At 45.3% G+C, this 22,046-nt stretch overlaps 1 protein-coding gene across 1 annotated transcript in view; it reads left to right on the top strand.

The window, feature by feature from the left end:
- The window catches only part of sgip1a (SH3GL interacting endocytic adaptor 1a), a 250,115-nt gene that overhangs the window by 167,948 nt on the left and 60,121 nt on the right, over nucleotides 1–22,046 (top strand). Inside the window, exons 13-15 of the mRNA XM_070886140.1 lie at nucleotides 15,201–15,275; nucleotides 16,287–16,745; nucleotides 19,810–19,934. Coding sequence (XP_070742241.1) covers nucleotides 15,201–15,275; nucleotides 16,287–16,745; nucleotides 19,810–19,934 — 659 coding nt within the window. The remainder of the gene's footprint in view (nucleotides 1–15,200; nucleotides 15,276–16,286; nucleotides 16,746–19,809; nucleotides 19,935–22,046) is intronic.

The raw sequence follows: 22,046 nt of genomic DNA, 5'->3' as shown, positions 1-22,046 counted from the left end.
CCAAAAAAACGGGCACAAAACCGTGATGCAAGGTATGCCCGTCCCCATTCAAAGAGCGCAGGCAGCAAGTCAGCTTCATGCTGCCTGCTATTTATAATGATTGCAGCTGAATGCACTGCTGGCAGGCTGTATGCTCAGCAGGGGACCGAAGTTCACCTTTTACATAAGATATACGGCACAGAAACAGGCCATTCGGCCCAACCAGTCCATGCTGGCATTTATACTCCACTCAAGCCTCCTCCCATCTTTCCTCATCTAAATTCGACAGGTACATAAAAAGGAAAAGAGTGGCTAAAATAAATGTTGGTCCCCGAGAAGATGAGACTGGGGAATTAATAATGGAGAACAGGGAAATGGCAGAGACGTTGAACAAATATTTTGTATCAGTCTTCATGGTAGAAGACACTAAAAACATCCCAATGGTGGTTAATCAAGGGGCTATAGGAAGGGAGGAACTTAATACAATCACTAAAGAAGTGGTACTCAGTAAAATAATGCGACTAAAGGCGGAAAAGTCCTCGGGACCTGATGGCTTACATCCTCGGGTCTTAAAAGAAGTGGCTGCAGAGATAGTGGATGCATTGGTTGTAATCTACCAAAATTCCCTGGATTCTGGGGCAATCCCAGCAGATTGGAAAACCGCAAATGTAACGTCCCTATTTAAAAAAGGAGGCAAAAAGCAGGAAACTATAGACCAGTTAGCTTAACATCTGTCGTTGGGAAAATGCTGGAGTCTATTATTAAGGAAGCAGTAGCAGGATATTTGGAAAAGCATAGTTCAATCAAGCAGAGTCAGCATGGATTTACGAACAGGAAATCATGTTTGACAAATTTGCTGGAGTTCTTTGAGGATGTAACGAGCAGGGTGGATAAGGAGGAACCAATGGATGTGCTGTATTTGGATTTCCAGAAGGCAGTTGATAAGGTGCCACGTAAAAGGTTACTGCACAAAATAAAAGTTCATGGGGTTGAGGGTAATATAGTAGCATGGATAGAGGATTAGCTGACTAACAGAAAACAGAGAATCGGGATAAATGGGTCAGTTTCCGGTTGGCAAACAGTAACTAGTGGGGTGCCACAGGGATCAGTGCTGGAGGCTCAACTATTTATAATCTATATTACTTACTTGGCTGAAGGGACTGAGTGTAATGTAGCCAAGTTTGCTTATGATTCAAAGATGGGTGGGAAAGCAAATTGTGAGGAGGACACAAAAAATCTGCAAAGCGATATAGACAGGCTAAGTGAGTGGGCAAAAAATTGGCAGATGGAGTATAATGTGGGAAAATATGAGGTTATCTACTTTGGCAGAAAAAATAGAAAAGCAAATTATATTTCAAATGGAAAAAAATTGCAAAGTTCTACAGTACAGAGGGACCTGGGGGTCCTTGTGTATGAAACACAAGAAATGAATATGCAGGTACAGCAAGTAATCAGGAAGGCAAATGAAATGTTGGCCTTTATTTCTTTTCCAAATATCCCACTACTGCTTCCTTAATACTGATTCCAAAATATAAATCGTTAATATAAATTGTGAATAACAGTGGTCCCAGCACTGATCCTTGTGGAACACCACTACCCATCTTCTGCCACTGTGAATAGCTATCCTTTATCCTTACGCTCTGCTTTCTGTCTTGAAGCCAGCTAGCTATCCATTTTACTTACTACTTGTCCCCTGACTCCGCATTCTCTGAACCTTGTTCATCGGTCTATTATGGTGTACCTCATCGAAGACCTTTTGAAAATCTAGATAAATTCGAGTGAGGCTAGCTTTAATTAAAGCTAGCTTTCTCTTCGAAAAGGTGAGCTGCCTTCTGCTGATGAAAAATGGTAAAAGTGTTTCAGCATTAACCCAAATGGCTCAACAGGCCATGGCATGGGCACCCAGGATCTCAGACACAGCATTCGAGCTTTATGCAGGAAGTCAACACTGCAAGAGAGGTCCTCTACCCACGGGCGGCCAGGAGGCTCTCCAGAAAGAAGGACATGGGACCAGACCGCCGAGGCAGTATCGTCCCCAGGACCTGGCTCCAGTGCCCATAGAAGTTTCGTGACCTCAGACCAGTGGTCAAGGTCAGTAAATGCATCTTCAAAGACCATCACCTATCAGCTGCACCACTAGCCTCGCACACTGCTCAACGTACGACCCCCCCAACCTCCCACCCATCACTCACCTACCGACAATCTCCAGCAAACACGAGGCACACCTCACATTCCTAGCTTCACCTCACCACCTTGAAGCAGACGGTGCTGAAATTTCCTGGCAGGGGCATGGCTGAGCCCTTGGTCAGTGGCAGGGCTGAAAGAATACAAGATGCTGGTATCCTCATACGTTATCCTCCTTCTCATCATACTTAACCCTCATCCCACAATATCTTCTGGTTTACAAGCTGCACATGGTGCAAGCTTGCAGCTCTTACTTTACCGCACTCCCCTCACCACAACTCTACCCTTGTGCCTTCCTCATTTCAGACACCCAAGAAATCCAGCTATGGGTCAAAAAGAAGAGGGAGAGGAGAGTGAAGAAGAAGATACACCGTCATTCAATTTCACACTCCCTGCCACCAGCTCCTCGAGGTCGTCCTGCAAGGCCATCTGCAGTGTCCCCCACTGAAAGTCGGCAGCCTTCCACCAGTCATGCTGCAGTCACTGCTGTAGCACTGTGTAAGAACATAAGGATAGGCAAAGGCACACGCAACACACTCAATAAGAGAATGCACAAGTGCCGGAAGTGGGAGGGAAGTGAAGCGGCTGCCATTTTTTTCTTCCAAACCAGCCTTAACGGCCAACGCAAATGGGTTCAATTTCCCGGCCAATGTGTTTTAGTGATGTTGATTGAGGGATAAATGTTGGACAGGACACCGAGAACTTCCCTGCTCTTTTTCAAAATAGTGCCATGTTACATTAAACTTGAAAGGGACAGACGGGGCCTTGGTCTATCTTCTCATACAAAAGACAATGATTTTTTATGTACAGATCTGTACTGTACAGATGTATCAAGAAGGTGACAGAGCAAGCAATTACCTATTATCTTCATGGAGAACTGACAATAGCATGAAAGGGCCTCTAATATTTCCAAGATTCCCCAAAATGTAGGGCCTGCACCGCCATTCAATAAGATCATGGCTGATCATTCCCTCAGTACCCCTTTCCTGCTTTCTCTCCTTACCCCTTGATCCCCTTAGCCGTAAGGGCCATATCTAACTCCCTCTTGAATATATCCAATGAACTGGCATCAACAACTCTCTGCGGCAGGGAATTCCATAGGTTAACAACTCTCTGAGTGAAGAAGTTTCTCCTCATCTCAGTCCTAAATGGCCTACCCCTTATCCTAAGACTATCCCCTGGTTCTGGACTTCCCCAACATCGGGAACATTCCTCCCGCATCTAACCTGTCCAGTCCCATCAGAATCTTATACGTTTCTACGAGATCCCCTCTCATCCTTCTAAACTCCAGTGAATAAAGGCCCAGTTGATCCAGTCTCTCCTCATATGACAGTCCAGCCATCCCTGGAATCAGTCTGTTGAACCTTCGCTGCACTCCCTCAATAGTAAGAATGTCCTTCCTCAGACTAGGAGACCAAAACTGAACACAATATTCCAGGTGAGGCCTCACTAAGGCCCTGTACAACTGCAGTAAGACCTCCCTGCTCCTGTACTCAAATCCCCTAGCTATGAAGGCCAACATACCATTTGCCTTCTTTACCGCCTGCTGTACCTGCATGCCCACTTTCAGTGACTGATGAACCATGACACCCAGGTCTCGTTGCACCTCCCCTTTTCCTAATCTGCGCCATCCAGATAATATTCTGCCTTCGTGTTTTTGCCCCCAAAATGGATAACCTCACATTTATCCACATTATACTGCATTGCCATGCATTTGCCCACTCACCTAACCTGTCCAAGTCACCCTGCAGCCTCTTAGCGTCCCCCTCACAGTTCACACCGCCACCCAGTTTACTGTCATCCGCAAACTTGGAGATATTACACTCAATTCCATCATCTAAATCGTTAATGTATATTGTAAAGAGGTGGGGTCCCAGTACTGAGCCCTGCGGCACTCCACTAGTCACTGCCTGCCATTCTGAAAAGGACCCGTTTATCCCGACTCTCTGCTTTCTGTCTGCCAACCAGTTCTCTATCCACGTCAGTGCATTACCCCCAATACCATGAGCTTTGATTTTGCACACCAATCTCTTGTGTGGGACCTTGTCAATAGCCTTTCGAAAGTCCAAATACACCACATCCACTGGTTGTCCCTTGTCCACTCTGTTAGTTACATTCTCAAAAAATTCCAGAAGATTCGTCAAGCATAATTTCCCTTTCATAAATCCATGCTGACTTTGTCCGATCCTGTCACTGCTTTCCAAATGCGTTGCTATTTCATCCTTAATGATTGATTCCAACATTTTCCCCACTACTGATGTCAGGCTAACCGATCTATAATTACCTGTTTTCTCTCCCTCTTTTTTAAAAAAGTGGTGGTTACATTCACTACCCTCCAGTCCATAGGAACTGATGTGGAGTCAATAGACTGTTGGAAAATGATCACCAATGTATCCACTATTTCTAGGGTCACTTCCTTAAGTAGTCTGGGATGCAGACTATCAGGCCCCGGGGATTTATCAACCTTCAATCCCATCAATTTCCCCAACACAATTTCCCGCCTAATAAGGATATCCTTCATTTCCTCCTTCTCACTAGACCTACTGTCCCCTAGTATAATCGGAAGATTATTTGTGTCTTCCTTCGTGAAGACAGAACCGAAGTATTTGTTCAATTGGTCTGCCATTTCTTTGTTCCCCATTATAAATTCACCTGAATCCGACTGCAAGGGTTCTACGTTTGTCTTCACTAATCTTCTTCTTTTCACATATTTATAGAAGCTTTTTCAGTCAGTTTTTATGCTCCCTGCAAGCTTCCTCTCGTACTCTATTTTCCCCCTTTTAATTAAACCCTTAGTCTTCCTCTGTTGAATTCTAAATTTCTCCATTCCTCAGGTTTGTTGCTTTTTCTAGCCAAATTATATGCCTCTTCCTTGGCTTTAACACTATCCTTAATTTCCCTTGTTAGCCATGGTTGAGCCACCTTCCCCGTTTTATTTTTATTCCATTCAGGGATGTACAATTGCTGAAGTTCATTCATGTGATCTTTAAATGTTTGCTATTGCTTATCCACCATCAACCCTTTAAGTATCCTTTGCTCGTCTATTCTAGCCAATTCACGCCTCATACCGTCGAAGTTACCTTTCCTTAAGTTCAGTACTGTAGTTTCCGAATTAACTGTGTCACTCTCCATCTTAATAAAGAATTCTACCATATTATGGTCACTCTTCCCCAAGGGGCCTCGCACAACAAGATTGCTAATTAGTCCCTTCTCATTACACATCACCCAGTCTAGGATGGCCAGCTCTCTGGTTGGTTCCTCGACATATTGGTCTAGAAAACCATCCCTAATACACTCCAGGAAATCCTCCTCCACCTCATGAACTGCACAGTGTATCACTCCATCGATGTTCATTCCTTCAGCACAGGATTGTCAGATGGATGCCAGTTTCTCAGCCAACAGTCATCTTAAGACCATCCATCATGTCCCTATTATTTGACCTACAAAGGAGGGTGTTGTGTCAGCTCCTCAGGAACCAAGGACATCCTCTTAACCCAAACCCAGATACAATGAGATGCATGCAGCTACCAGAATCATTGTGAACGCACCTAAGGCACCATGGGCTCAATTTTCACCAGTTATCTGCGCTGTGTTTTTGGCGTAAATTCAAATATCTAAGTTTCCCCTAAGTTTCTGTGCCAGCGTAACTCAGTTAGTTTTTTTAGGTTAGTATTTTTTTACATCATGGGGGCGTAACCTGATGTCTGCGCCAGTTTTTCAGATTTAAGCAAGTTTGGCCAACTTACATTTTTCCTCGGACAGCGTATGTGACCACTCCCAAAAAAACCTTCTGGGTACTTAAGAAAAACCAGCGCACATTAAAAAATCAGCACAGAAAGATGCCATTGTTTTTATGCAAAGTTTTGGAGGGAGTCAAGAAGACAAAGAATATGCATCATGAAGTTTAATTTTTTCAAAATCAAAAGGGAGACACTGGAAGTCTAATGCAATTCTTTAATTTTTGATGTTTTTCAAAGTACCATGCCACTACCGAATGTTTCCTTAAGGGTCGGAGTGTCGGTCGGCAGAATCGTTCCCTCACCCGGACTCAGGCGTTCGGGGCTCGGCTACAAAAGAAGCCCGGGTTGGGGGGGGGCAGGGGGGTAGGGGGGTGGTGGAAGCCAAACTGAAGGGATGAGAACCCATTGACATACAGCAGCTTCAAAAGAAGCCCGGGGTGGGGGGCGGAGTGGTGGTGGACGCTGAGCCCCTATGTCCGGGCAAGGAAGTGATTCTGCCGGCCAACCCTCGAGCCCGGTGAGGAGACTTTCGGTCGGTGGTGGGGTGTTACTTTGAAAAAAATCTAAAATTAAAGAATTGCATTAGACTTCGTTGCCCCATATGTCTTCATTGAATGCCTAGCAAGCCTCGGCAAGCTTATGGGAGAAAGAGCGAGAGGAAATAAGGTTTAAGTCCTTTGTCCTGCTGTTTTGAGCTTCTTGCAAAGCTACAATTTAATTATGGGGGCAATATTGACAATGCCATACCTCGTGCCAGCCTTCTGCATGATGGTGCTGCGGAGGAGACAACTGATTAGACATCATCTCATGAGGAACCTCCGAGCATGTAGGATGATGGGCAGGAGATCTTACCCACATCGGGTATATCGAGACAGGCGTTCGTACCTGCACCTGAGTGAGGCAGACTGTGCAAGAAGGCTGCGTTTCTGCAAAGAAGTTGTAACCGAGATCTGTGAGTTAATAAAAGCAAACCTGCTACCTAGAAGCGTCAGGAGGACTGCTTTTCAGTTGAAGCAAAGGCTATAGTGCACTTTCATTCTATGCATCTGGATCATTCCAGGCCACAACTGGGGATGTGTGCGCCATTTCTCAACATGCAACACATATCTGCATTCAGCAAGTGATTTCTGCACTATATGCCCGGAAGAATGACTACATAAAGTACCCCATGACTGCTCAGGCAATGCGTAACAGGTCTGTGGGCTTCTCCAGAAATGCTGGCTTCCCTAACATTCAGGGCTGCATTGATTGCAACCACATCGCCTTGCGAGCACCTTTGGAGTTTTCCAAGATGTACAGGAACAGAAAAGGCTTCCACTCTGTGAATGTTCAGCTCGTCTGTGACGACATGCATCGCATCATGTCAGTTGATGCGAGATACCCTGGGAGCACCCATGATGCGCTATATCTGCCATGTTTTGGCAGCAGCCAGAAGGGCAGAGTTGGCTGCTGGGGGACAAAGGGTACGGTCTCACCACCTGGTGGAATTCTCTACCACAGTAAGTTGTTGAGGCCAGTTCGTTAGATATATTCAAAAAGGAGTTAGATGTGACCCTTATGGCTAAAGGGATCAAGGTGTATGGATAGAAAGCAGGAATGGGGTACTGAAGTCGCATGATCAGCCATGATCATATTGAACGGTGGTGCAGGCTCGGAGGACCGAATGGCCGACTCCTGCACCTATTTTCTATGTTTTATGTTTCATGACGCCCCGACACATAACCCGGATGGAAGCTGACCGGGAAACCAACATGTCGCACATTGCGACGCACAGCATAATAGAGAGGACCATTGGCATCTTGAAGCAGCTTTCCGATGCCTGGACCATTCTGGAGGCTACTTGCAATACTCCCCTGAGATTGTCGGTCAGTTCACTGTTGTGTGCTGCATGCTGCACAACTTAGCCATCATGAGGCAGCAGCAGTTGGTAGTAGAAGACCCACCTGCGGTGAGCGTGGCTGATGGTGATGAGGAGGAGGAGGAGGAAGGCATGCAACTACCTGAACCCGGAGCATGACGGCGGAGGAGGATGGGCCGTCGTGCCCCTTTAACAATTGCTCGAGCCTTGTACCAGCAGCTCATCCATGAACGCTTTTCTGCCTGAAGGCTCAGCGGCAACTATTCCAAATGGACCATGTTTACTGTTTGGACCTGTTCCGTAATGTTGTGTTGTGTTAATGGAACAAATAATGGAAATTATTCTTCTTTACTTCAAAAAGTTGCGTTAATAATGGAGCAAATAATGGAAATTATAGATATAATTTAAAATATATTTTATTCAAAAGTTTAACACTTGTTTGTACTTAACTTTAATAAAATATATTCTTGTATCAAACTTTAAAGTTTTAAGTTAAGATCACTTACAAACTTTAAGAACACTAGCAAACTTTAAGATCACTTACAAACTTTTAAACTTGTAAATTTACATCACTTACAAAAAACTTTTAATGTGAGAACAGTTACAACAGTAACAACAGTAACAATAATAACAATAGCAGCAGCAAAGAAAGGCTGCACCCATCTCTCCTCCACCTTATTCTAAGACCACCCGCTGCACTTGGGCTTGGTGACTCCACCCCTGCCTGCAGGCGGTAGCGCATCGTTTCTCGGGTTGGTACCAAGCTTATTCTTTCAAGCATCTCGGGTAATGCACACTTCTTGATGGGGGGCGTGGTCAGGCGGTAATGTGGAAGGCCCGGCTTGGGCTCTTCAGAGGCAGTTGATTCTGTCAATAGCTGCGGGGCCTGAGTGTGTTCCCTTATCACAGCAGCTAACTCTGACATTCTCTCCCTCATGTGCTCTGACAGTGTCTCAACTACCTGCAACATTCCCTCTCTCATGTTCACCAACAATGTATCAGCTACCTGCAACATTCCTTCCCTCATGTTCATCGACAGTGTATCAACTACCGGCAACATTCCCTCTCTCATGTTCACCGACAGTGTTCTCATTTCTCCCGACAGTTCCGATAGCTCATCACCCCCTACTGATGGTGTCCAAGAGTGATCATGTAAGGCCAATGCTCTCCACACTCATTGCCATCATCTGAACCACATCTGTTAGATCCTGCACCGAGAGTGCTGTCGAGCTCTCCTTCCCCTTCTCACCTTGGGTGTGGTTCGCTGAATTCCCCTGGGACCCACAGCCTCGGACGGTGGGGCCCTGAATGTGCCTCACTGCACCCCACTGGGACCTGCAGCCTCAGACGGTGGGGCCCTAGGTGTACCTTGCTGCATCCCACTGGAATCCCCAGCCTCGGACTATGAGAAACCATGGAATGTCCCAACACTTGTATCACTAACGAAAGGGGCTGGCACCTCAATTGGCGGCACCTGCACCTCTTCCAGAGTGAGCGGGGGCTTCATCCTCCCCCTCTCCCTCACCCCCATGCTCTTGGTCTGGAAGGTGGGATTGGAAGATGTTCTCCTCTTCAGGCTCGTCCGTGTCTGAATCTTCTTCTGCATCGGCTTCAGCTTCGTCAGGGTTGGCCTCAAGTTCTGCAATATATAACAGAACAGACAAATGGTTGGCAATAGAGGAGGGGGCAGGGTGGCATGAGTAGGCTCACACAGCACAGGCAGCAGACTCATTTGAAGGACCATGATGAATGATAGCACATTGCATCAACCGTAGCTAACGGAGACATCCCCATGAACCGAAGCATGGCTAGCCCGCGCAGTACTTAACATTTAGGAAAGCCAGACTTTGGAATTTGCAGGACATACCCTCTCCCTCGAGTGTGGGCCAAGCTTGTGCAGTGATGGTTGCTTTTCTCCAGGCAGGACCCATCAAAGCAGCAACCCAAGGGTGTCAATGGGTGCAGATTTGCCAGGCCTCTTCCTGTTCGAGTGCTTTCCCTTTTGTTGTGTGCCATCTTCTTCTGCAAAGATGAAAATATAACTTTTTAGAGTGGGCGACTTTCTGCTGGGTGGGACATATAGATGGTCACATTTACAATTCCCATTCTAGTGAATAAATGAAAATATTACTTAAACTAACTGCTTGACCAAGGTCCTGCCACTTCTTTTTGCACTGGCCTCCAGACCCCGGGGTGGTCACCATTGCACAGTAATCTTCTGCAAGTTGGGTCCAGTGTTCCTTCATTTCTTTTGGTGAAACTTTTATGTGACCTCTGCTGGTGTCCAGCTTGTGCCATCTGGCCTCAATTACAGTAACTAGTGCTTCCACTTCGTCCTGTGAAAAATTCTTAGTCCTGAGCCGCGTTGCATATTGGAGCTTCGATTTTTCCACTGAGAATTAAAATTCTCACACACAACTGGCTTTTTAAAAATGGCCGAATGCCGGGAGGTGTACTGGGCATGCGCACCCATAGCAGTCACGTAAAAAAACTTCTTTTTTTTTTGCCGCGCATGCGCAGAAGGGGGTCATCGTTTTTTCAGTGCAGAAATTAGGCTCCACCCCCTGAAACTAAAGGGCAGGCTGCGTGGTGCCAACTAAAAAAATTAGAACGGGAAACTTACAAGTTATTTTTTTGGAGTAGTCGGGGCCAAAAAAAATGGGTGTAACTCTTGTAATACGGCAAAAAATGGCATTGGGGAAAATTGAGCCCATAGAATCAGTGTTTCAGATACCCTGCCAGATATGGGGACATTCTACAATATAGCCAAAATTTCTCAAATCATCAGGATCTGCTGCATGCTACACATCTTTGCTCTTCTAACTGGTATAACCATGAAGCACCTAAATTAGCACAACAACCAATTGTTGCCGGCAAATGAAGAAGTAGGAGGAGCCAGGTTTCTACTGCCAAAATTCCTTTGTAGGCTGCGAGGCTGTCATTGATGAGACCTTCTTCTAATCCCTGCATTTACCCGTTGTATTAACAGGCCTCTGTCCATGTGTTACTACATTTCTTTTCACTGAAAATAAAGTACCAAGGATCCCACTTCATTTATCTGCAGAGACATTAGCCAATTTCATAGCAAGAATGTGCTTCAAACAGAATTGAACTTTAGTGCAGTAATGTTTTATTCTCTAAGAGTGATATGTGTATCTGCCTACTGTTTATCACTATGGAATTCTTTGAGGATGTAACAAACAGGGTGGATAAATGGGAACCAGTGGATGTGGTGTATTTGGACTTCCAGAAGGCATTTGACAAGGTGCCGCATAAAAGGTTATTGCGCAAGATAAAAGTTCACGGGGTTGGGGGTAATATATTAGCATGGATAGAGGATTGGCTAACTAACAGAAATCAGAGAGTCAGGAAAATTGGTTCTTTCTCGGGTTGGCAATCAGTAACTTATGGGGTGCTGCAGGGATCAGTGCTGGGACCCCAACTATTTACAATCTATATTAACGACTTGGATGAAGGGACCGAATGTAATGTAGCCAAATTTGCTTACGATACAAAGATGGGAGGAAAAGCAATGTGTTAGGAGCACACAAAAAATCTGCAAAAGGACATAGACAGACTAAGTGAGTGGGCAAAAATTTGGCAGATGGAATATAATGTTGGAAAGTGTGAGGTTATGCACTTTGGTAGAAAAAAATCGAAGAGCAAGTTATTATTTAAATGGAGAAAGATTGCAAAGTGCTGCAGTACAGCGAGACCTGGGGGTCCTTGTGCATGAAACAAAAAAAGGTTAGTATGAGGTACAGCAAGTGATCAGGAAGGCCAATGGAATATTGGCCTTTATTGCAAAGGGGATGGAGTATAAAAGCAGGGAAGTCTTGCTACAGCTATATAGGATATTGGTGAGGCCACACCTGGAATACTGCTTGCAGTTTTGGTTTCCATATTTAAGAAAGGATGTATTTGCTTTGGAGGCAGTTCAGAAAAGGTTCACTAGGTTGATTCCGGAGATGAGGGGGTTGACTTATGAAGATAGGTTGAGTAGGTTGAGCCTCTACTCACTGGAATTCAGAAGAATGAGAGGTGATCTTGTCGAAACGTATAAGATTATGAGGGGGCTTGACAAGGTGGATGCAGAGAGGATGTTTCCACTGATAGGGGAGACTAGAACCAGGGGGCATAATCTTAGAATTAGGGGCCGCCCATTTAAAACTGAGATGAGGAGGAATTTCTTCTCTCAGCAAGTTGTAAATCTGTGGAATTCACTGCCTCAGAGAGCTGTGGAAGCTGGGTCATTGAATAAATTTAAGACAGAGATAGACAGTTTCTTAACCAATAAGGGAATAAGGGGTTATGGGGAGCGGGTGGGGAAGTGGAACTGAGTCCATGATCAGATCAGCCATGAATGTCGGAGCAGGCTTGAAGGGCCGGATGGCCTTCTCCTGCTCCTATTGTTTATGTTCTAATTTGACAACAGTGCATTCTTCATGGCAGATGCCAGTGAGATGCCTTGGTCCTCTGTCTCTGTGGGAGCCTTTAGGGAATAAGTTGGTCCTCTACCTCCTTTAACTGAATCACAGGTTGGCCCCGGTGCTCTATATAACACATCTGGTCCTTTTGTGGCTGCCTGATCTTGCACACTTTCTGCTGCATATAGAGTCAGTGCATTGGGATGACATGAGGGTACAGATGTATTGTTCTGGTGAAAGATAGCACCTTCATCTGAGCCATCTCCAACTACATTGCCTGTTACTAGATACTGCCTCACCAGGTCAGTGTGACACAAAACTGATGGCACTGATGAAATCAATGATGCCTTGAATGTGGATTCACTTTATGTGATCCCCAATCATCTAGAAACTGGAAGAGAAAGTTTCAGCAGTAGTCTTCTCCACACAAGCCATCAGTTGGTGCAGCTTATTTGGGACAGTATCCATGATTCTTTGATTAACATGCAACATTTTTGTTAAAGCAGAACCCCATGAAATTCAAATCCCTGGGCTCAATAGGTGAGGGATAGCATGAGCTGGCCTGTGAACAACTTGTTCCTTCTTCCCACCTGCCACCACCACTGCCTCCTGCACAGTGCTGTGCCTCACCTGGTATACCCTCCTCTAATTCACTATTTGAATCCACTGGGTGGATATACTTTGGTGTTTTCCAGAATAGGACTTTGGATATGTATTGGCCATAAGTGGGTGGGGAAAAGTGTGTAACTTTGCTGGAAACTCTTCAGTGTTATTTTAGACATAAGACAAGAGTTTTATGGCAGGCTCTAATCAACAGTACTGAAGTGCCTCTTCTGCCAAATGCCCATGAGCCCAATAAAGGCGGCCAGTATATAATTCCCATCATTGCAATCTGCTATAGTCTCACTCATAGCATACATTAGAGAAACTGCATCTAGGTTTACAGCCTCTATCATTGGAGGGTCACTGCAGATGGCCCAGAAATGGCCACTTGCTTCTCAGTTCTTTGGTTTGCAATGCTTTTCTCTTACACGATCAAGAGTAACTGCATAGATTAAGCTAGTGAATTCCATGGCTACCCCAGACTTTGCAGCGCGCTTGGCATACTCTCAAATTATGCTCTGAAATGTCAGCTATACAAATCTGTTTGTAGGAAAGCCTTGTGAGGTCAAAATTCCTGAACTCAAATGGTTGATCGACCAGTAGCTTTTTGCTCCTCCACTGCCACCTCCACTTCCTCTGCTTTACTGCTGCTTTGCCATTCGTCCAGTGCTCCCTTCTGCAATTCGCTAAGGGAACCCCCCAAACACAGACAGTCACACTCCCAGAGTACATGTATTTGTGTTGGTGCTTGCCACTGTTGAAGTGAGTGATGCAGGATGCTGTAAGATGCTAGAGACAGATGGATGTAGACCTCTGCGGTCTCCTTCTGATGGCCACCATAGAATGAAAAGATATATGGTAGAATAATGGCTGTTGAAACAGAGTTTACATGACAAGGTATTGTGGCCCTGATGTTCCATAAATTCCTTTTGTCTGGCTGCTGGACAGATGCATTGCACCCAAAGGCCTTGGGACACCTGACTTTGGTGGGCTAGGTCATTAGCATTGCTTGGTCACACCACTGGAGCAAAACCACCTCCTGGAAGGGCCTTGCACCAGGAAGCAGAATGGGAATGCAGGCATAGCTGCAGGCCTCTGAAGCCTGCAACTGTGAGACTGGCAGCCAACATCTCTGACTTGCAGCACAACAGCCAGAAGATTGGTGTGGAGGCTGAAAGAGAAAGGTTCTGACCTCCCCTGCCCTGCTACCTGGCCCCCTCCAATCGGAGGAGGAGTCAGGTACAAGGCGTAATGGCAGCTCCTTCGGGTGCCCACAGAGAGGAGAGTGAAGCAGAAAGGCCAGAATGTCCCCATACACTTTATTTTCACAATTGCCCTGCTCCTGCACCTGATATAAGCACATTGCCAGGGCCTCTTTACTGAGGAAGTCCAGGAAATCCCAGGCCAATGTAAAAGGAGAGGAAGCCGAATGCAACGGGTTTCTGCCTCCTTTTCCTCGCCATAGCACCTGGGAACTAAGCATTTCCCAGAGGCTACAAGGCGGGTTCTTGGGATCTACGTGTTATGCTACTGCAGTACAGTGTGCCTGTATGTTAATCAATGAATGAGTGAGTGTATAGGAGGAGAAAGAAAAATAAGTGATGGATGCTACTAGCCCTGATCTTGGAAGAGGCATTTGGTATGTTCCCCCTCCTCCACTCCCCCTGTGGCCTCAGACCCCAGAATTTGAAGCACCATGTCCTCATAGAGTCAGTGGATGTTAGTTGCCAGTGCTTCAGGGAATTAATCTGGAGCTCACCTGGTCTGTACAACTCAGTTACACACTGGAAAGTGCATTTTCTAACTACAGTACAGGAGGAGGTGCATTTTTAATTCAAATGTTATTTCTCTGTTTTTTAGCAAGTGAAACCGAGCTTTGTGTGTCAGTCTCAGCTCAGTGAGTCAAAAGGTTGTGGGTTCAAGCCCCACTCCCACACTTGAACTCATAATCTAGGCTGACTCTTCAGTGTGATTCTCAAAGAGTGCCGTGCTATTAAGAAGTGGCAACTTATGGATGAGACATTAAAATGAGGCCCCATCTGCCTGTTCAGGAGGATGCGCAAGTTCCCACGCCAGTTTATCGGAGCGAACAGGGAGTTCTTTTGGTGTTCGGAGATCAAGACCACTAAAAAAAAATAATTGGTTAATCATTTGATTGCTTTGTGCAAAATTAGCTTGTGTGTTTGCCCACACAACAACAGTGACTGGACTTCAACATTGGTGAAATGTGCTACACGATTGCAAATTCTTTCTTTATCTTATTCCTGATGTGTTACTGATTTGATGAATGCAAAAATTAGTTTTTAATATATCGATTGTATGCTTTTAATTTATCTTCAAATGGTATAAAATGCAACAAATGGTTTCACTTTGATTTCACATCTTGTTTCTTATGATTTCCCCTCCCAGCTCCTCCTCCGCTTCCTCCGAAAAATATCCCAGCCACACCACCTCGCACAGGATCACCTTCAGCAGAAGGTTCAGGTAGGGCTTTGTAAACACTTTGTAACACGTGGGTATAATATGGTCAGCCTGTCCTTTACCTATTGTACAGCCACTTCAGTGGAATAGGTTCATGAGAAGCATAAATGCTGGCATAGAAAAGTTGGGTTGAATGGACTGTTTCTGTGCTGTAGACTCTGTAACTCCATGAATAGCCATTTAATAACATACAAACAAAATGGAGAAATACTGTTCTAATTATAAATAACTGGCTCTTTATAGTTTTTATCTTCAGCCTTTTTTATGCTTCTCTCAGACCGCACTTTCACATAAACTGTTTTCCAAATTCTGTAATACTTAATCTAGGTGGTTTCTTTGCTACATCTTAAATTCTTTGCTTCAAACTTTCAAAAAATAATGTATTTTGAAGTTTCCCCCAGTGTGTTCAGTCGGTAAATGTACTGCTTAATTGTAGAACTGAGCTGTGCACCCCAGAATAGGCTCAGGGTCAGTCCTGGCTGTGCTGTGTTAACTGATCTCAATCAGGGCAGCGGGGTGATGCTACAAAGGATTCAGCACCCCTTCGGGAGGAGCAAAGAAATCTGCTAGGGTTCCACTAGTGCCTCCTGCTGGAAAGTGCACGTGTGACTGTCGGATGAGGACATGCATTCCATGGTAGAATAGCCTGCTGACACTCATGGTCTAGGCTCAGACTTGAAGAAAGGCCACTTGGGCAAAGTACCAGAGGGCAGCCAGCAAGGGCCAATGCTTCCATAAGAGGAGGGGGAGGGGCAGGGTGGGGGGGGGGGAAATCCTTCTTCTTCACTTTAAAAAAAATCTGCCTCTTTGTTAATATTGAATTTTTCAGTCTATTAACAGTGAATGTATGCTCTTGAGTTTTACTTTGTGTTTAACCTTTTGTTCTTTTGATTCCTGCTTTTTTTTTTACTCTTGAATTTTGAACTTAAGACCACACTAGTCTGAAAGGCACCAAGTCAGACCTTGATGCAGCAGCACAGCAACCTTTACCGAATTCAGCCCATGGGACAGTAGGGAGTGAGCATGGCGGAGCAGAGCCCCAGCCTGACAAACTGTTGTCTATCAGTGACCTGGATGATATTTTTGGCCCAGTTGTATCTCCCAGATCCGGAGTCGTCCTGTCGAAGAACAAGTGGATCGATTTCTCTGATCGACCTGCCAGAGACGAGGTTTCACCAGTGGCTCTGAGTGAAACGAGGCCTGTCTCTGCCCTGCAGCCAGAGGAAGTTCCGAGTGGCCTGCAATCCACCGATGCCCCTCCGAGTATTTCTGTGCCTCTCGACCAAGATGGGAGTGTGAAAAAATGTTCTGAGCAGGCTTTGGTCAAGAGCGAAAAGAGCGAGTCGTCCTCCTCCCTGAAAGAGCTCGCTATGGGGCAAAAGACCACGCCCCCTCCCCCTCCACCTCCTACCTACAGGACAGTGGTGTCTTCTCCAGGACCCAGTTCAGGCAGTGCTGTGTCCAGCAGCAGTGGTACGTGGTGTTGGGTTAAACACTGCACTTGCATGTCCACACTGGAGCCTGTCTCCAGCAAGAAGCCTCAATGGCAGCAACATGACTGGCTTCTTCCTGCTTCTGTCCTGTTGTATTTGTGCTGTTCCATTCTGTGCTAAGCTCTGCTATTTTTGTGTTCCTTTGAAAGCAAGTGAGTCTGTAGTGACATTCCACCTCCCCTCTCCCACTCCCCCCACAACTTCACCTTTACCCTTTTTTCGAAACTGGCCGACAGGTTCTTATGTTATACACAAGATAATGCACAGTCCGCAGTGTGTTCCAAGTCAGCAAAACATCATGGAATTAAGAAAAACAGCATAAACTGAAAATTTACTCCAGTATTTTTTAAGCATCATTTTCAAGCTTCCTCTGATGCCCAATTGATAAATGGCCCACTGCTGAGCTGCACAAGTGCTACAATTGGTCACATCCCCTCTGCTCCCACCCCAGGCCATGGACCGGAACCATGATTCCAGCTCCAAATTATTATCTAGTGACCCTCCCTCTCCCACCCATCTGCTGGGAAAATCCACGTGTGGATTTGTGGTGAGGGCAGGATTAGGCTCGGCTGCAATCCTCCCATAGTCAGATAACGTTGCAGTCCTCACTGCTCAAACACAAAGAATAGCCATTTGTACGAGGTGCTATAGTTAGAAAAAAACAAAGCTTATGAAACCTGGTGTTAGATTGGTTGGATTTTTATCTTTCAAACTTGTATTGACAAACATCATGGGCACCAAAGGCCTCTTAATGGGACTACACCTTTGGTCAGTAAAGGGTCCCTTTTATTCAATCCATCCCCATTATCATATCGCTGGCAGGGCACCAGGACAGCAGGGCTGATGTGAGGACCTGTAAACTCTGAGTGCCGCTCTCCCCTCTTTGTGTGCTGCTATGTCCATTGGAGGGCTAATAGGATGGAGGTCATTTTTTCTGCTGCCTCCAATGGCAGCTCTCTATAGAGTCGAGTCCTGGATATCATCGGAGACGCAACATCCACTGCTTTATAATTATAACAAAATGTTGGTCTCATGTTGTCACTCGTTTGCTGTCAGTAGAGCATTATCAATATAGATAGAACGTAAGAACCACAATAAGGTTGAACTTCCCCAATGGCTTGGTGGGTAACTGGTGTGGCACTGAACCGTGCTGACTGAGAAGGTCCCAGGTTTAACTCTGGTTTGTGTTGAGTTTACTGATTGCAGTGAGGGGCAGAGTGCAACAATGCCAGTGTTACCAACACTGACAATTTACTCATGAGTCCAGTGATTTGTAGAAGCTTTTTAAACAAATATTTTTCACACAGGGAATTTAATGTAAATTTTCTGCATGAAGTGTGAGTGAATAGTGACAATGCTACAATTTTCACCTCTCCAAAACAACTTCCTGTCAGCCAATTTCCACCACCATTCCCCAGACCTTTCCTGTTGTGTAATTAGATAACATCTGTGTCCTGCAAGAGTGCACATTTTCCTCATTGGTTTATAACCATAATAAGGGTTTATGGTTATAAGGCTTTCTGTCCCAATGTTGCAGCTTCCATTTTGCCTGTATTTGTTTGTATCAATGCACAAATAGTAATTTTCTTTCACAAAATACTGATGATGGGGATGGGGATGAAAAGGTTTACTCACCTGGTGAGGAGTTGTAGTGCCTGGTGTGGTACTGAGTCTCACAGATTAATAAATTCCAGATTGATCTGTGCTGAGTTAGCTGATCGCAGTTACAATTGCCTTTAGTGTCCTTAGGCTGTGAGGAGAAAACCCAGGTAATGTTCTCACTCCTGATTGCTATCCAGTGAATCTTGCTGAAAGGATAATGGGGGTGATTTTAACTCTGGGGTAACGTTGTAAAGAGGGCGATATAGAATTGACCGCCCATTATACACCACGCCCGATTTTCTCTTCCATTGACTTCAGTGGGAAGGAATATTAGGCTGGACTGTTTAATATTAGGCTGGACGGTGTGTGTGGACATTGGACTTGACTGTGGTGCTCTCCACAGTTGAACAGTCTGCCAATACTTACTGTTTATTATGAAGGCCAGCAAGAGTCAGCACATTTAGAAGAGGAGAAAAAAAGTAAAATAAAAAAAATTATAAAGAACTGCAAACATTTTGTCCTAAACTAAAGCCAGCTTGAAAATTAAGGTGCAAAATCAGAGGGAAAATATTGTACTTTCTGGTAAAGCAGGCCTAAAGTTGCACCATGCCTTAGAAAGTGCATTTACCATATGAGACCCTAAGAACTTCAACATCCAATTTGCTAACTTCTTTGTCTTTATTTTATTTTTGGTGCTGATGTAATAATTGGGCTCGGTTATAATGCTGTCCATAGTGGAATAGCTGACATGCACCATATTGACTATTTACTCACACATGAAGAATGGCCAATTTTGCAACATAGCAGAGAGCTGTCAACACCACTGGAAATGTAGCCTGAGTCAAGGGGGTGGATTTTATTCCCACCCAGCAAGAACAGTGTGGTGGGCAAGTTAACATGGGGCGGTGGTGAGGCCAGACGCACCATATTGCCGGCATGTTCCCGGGCCCCCACCATCTTTTACTGAGCTTAATTCAGGCACAGGAAGGCCTATTGGGGGCCTACTTTACATTGAAAATATGTGACCCAGCAAAGTAATGGGCAATACAACAGCATTTTGTGGAATTAGGCATCCCGCATGGGGCCAACTTCGACAGCCAAACCATGGGGGCAATCACAGAATGGCCTTTCTCTGCAATTCTTGTGGGGCAAGAGGAGCAGGAGTCTTCTCCCCTGTCGTCCCCCCCACCAACCCCCCCCCACCACAATGGCCCAGCTGGGAGTCTTTGGGTCTCCACAGTCCCAACCTTGCCTCTTCATCCCCGCACCAGATGCCAAAGTCCCTGCCCAGTGCTAACTTTATGTCGGGGACCGTTCCCTCGGGTCCCCAGCGTCCTTCGGCTCCTGACCCAATTTTGCTCTGGCCCTGAAGATCTCCCCCCCGCCCCCCGCAACTCTCCCTGTGATTTGTAAGATTTAAAACCATGTTTACCTATTTTTAGGTTCTTCATCTCCTGCCCGTCCAGCAACACCATCGGGCTTGACCAGTAACACTCCTCCTCCTCCACCACCTCGCCCTCCATCACGGCCTAAACTGCCTCCTGGGAAGCCTGGAGTTACCGACATGGTATGTTTTGGTGTGTTACCGTCATATTCATTGTAATTAAAATATTTCTGTAAATGTAACAAAAAGAGGATGTTAAATGTCCTACTTCGAAGCTACTGAGAGAAACCCATTTCTTGCACTCTAAGGCTCAGAGCTGTGCGGCCCAGTGGACTGAACAATGATGGCTCGCTCCAAGCCAGAATTCTTCTTCGATAGCCTCCAAAAATAGGCTGGGCTGTCTATTCTTCACAGGAATGTGGGTGAAGCCCCAGTCGTGGTGTTGACTGTGTATTACAATCAAGCCATGAGATCATGCATCCAAGCAACAATCTATCTTTGGCTTAGTTTGCTGACATGCTGAGATGAGATCAGTCATTGGAATCATGCCAAGTGTCCAAATAGAAAGCTTTGGGGGAGACTTTCAACTATCGGCCGCCTATTTCCCAACTGAACATTGGGCGATTGACGGTTGAAGGTGTGGTGGGGACCTTGTGTGCCCATTTACCTGCTTAAATCAACTTTCAGGCAGGCCTTTAAACTGGCGCCCAGCACTCCCTCCCTAAACAGGCTGGAGGCTGTTTACATGTTTAAAGGGGAACAGATAGGGTAGATAGAGAGAAACGAATTCCGCTGGTTGGGGAGTCTAGGACTAGGGGCATAGTCTAAAAAAAAATCGAGCCAGACCTTTCAGGAGTGAAATTAGGAAACATTTCTACACACAAAGGATGGTAGAAGTTTGGAACTCTCTTCTGCAAATGGCAATTGATGCTAGATCAATTGTTAATTTTAAATCTGAGCTTAATAGCTTTTTGTTAACCAAAGGTATTAAAGGATATGGACCAAAGGCGGGTATATGGAGTTAGGTCACAGATCAGCCATGATCCCATTGAATGGCGGAACAGGCTCAAGGGGCTGAATGGCCTACTCCTGTTCCTATGCATGTTCTATGCTATAAATTCTATGTAAAATGAGCAAAGCATGCATGGCATATGCCAGTCCCATTACTCCAGATATTGAGAGGCCTAACCACTGTGTAAAGGAACCGTTAGAGACCGCTCCAAAAAAGATTAAAAAATATATATTTTTGCGGATCCCGGAGGAGCAGGAACTCAAAATTCTTCCAGCCTGCTGCCGGCCCGCAATGATGGTGTATGGTGTATCCTAACTTACGCCAAGTCCTGTTCACCCATCACCCCTCTGTTCGCTGACCTCCATTGGCTCCTGGTCCAGCAACACCTCGATTTAATAATTCTCATCCTTGTATTCAGATCCCTCTATGGCTTCACCCCTTCTGAGCTCTCTAATCTCCTCCAGTCCTACAACTCTCAAAGATATCTGCACTCCTCCAATTCTAGCCACTTGTGCATTCCCGAATTCCTTCACCCCCACTATTGGTGGCCGTGTCTTCAGCTATCTAGGCCCTAAGCTCTGGAAATCCCTCCCTAAACCTTTCTCTCCTCCTTTAAGATGCTCCTTAAAACCTACCTCCTTGACCAAGCTTTTGGTCACCTATCCCAATATCTTCTTATGTGGCTCGATGTCAAATTTTGTTTGATTATACTCCTGTGAAGCGCCTTGGGGCGTTTTACTATGTTAAAGGCACTATATAAATACAAGTTGTTGTTGATGTTGAGTAATTTGCCATGCGCAGCGAAGGTCATAATTTCATTCCGTGGTCCATGCCAGATTAGCTGATTTTAGCTGGAGTGGTAGTAGGGGTGAAATTGGCCCAAGTCTTCCTTAGTTAGCGGGGAAATTCAGCCAACATTTCTGCTCCTGATTGGTCTCCATAATTCCCTGCTCAAAAAAAGAGATATTCGATAAAGACAAGATTGGGCTTGGCTGTGATGCCCACCACAGTTAAATAACCTGCAAATATTCACTGTCTTGGCTCACATATGAAGAATGCAGACTTAATAAAGTTCTGGAGAACTGCCGGCAGCCACAGAACTACACGTAGCATAAGTTAGCTCCTTCAAGAGAGGAAATAGGAGGGAAATTAGTATAATTTCAAGCTTACGAAGAGTTTTATTGCTTGTTTCTTACATATGTAGGTCATAAACTAAATGATGATGTGTGATCTGATCTACAGTAAGATGCAATTCTATAATCAGGTATTTTTTGGTTTATGTT

The sequence above is a fragment of the Pristiophorus japonicus genome, chromosome 8, assembly GCF_044704955.1.
Source record: "Pristiophorus japonicus isolate sPriJap1 chromosome 8, sPriJap1.hap1, whole genome shotgun sequence".
In the NCBI taxonomy this organism is placed as follows: domain Eukaryota; kingdom Metazoa; phylum Chordata; class Chondrichthyes; family Pristiophoridae; genus Pristiophorus; species Pristiophorus japonicus.
Note: the sequence above shows the minus strand (reverse complement) of the source record. Positions and strands in the feature narration are given on the sequence as shown.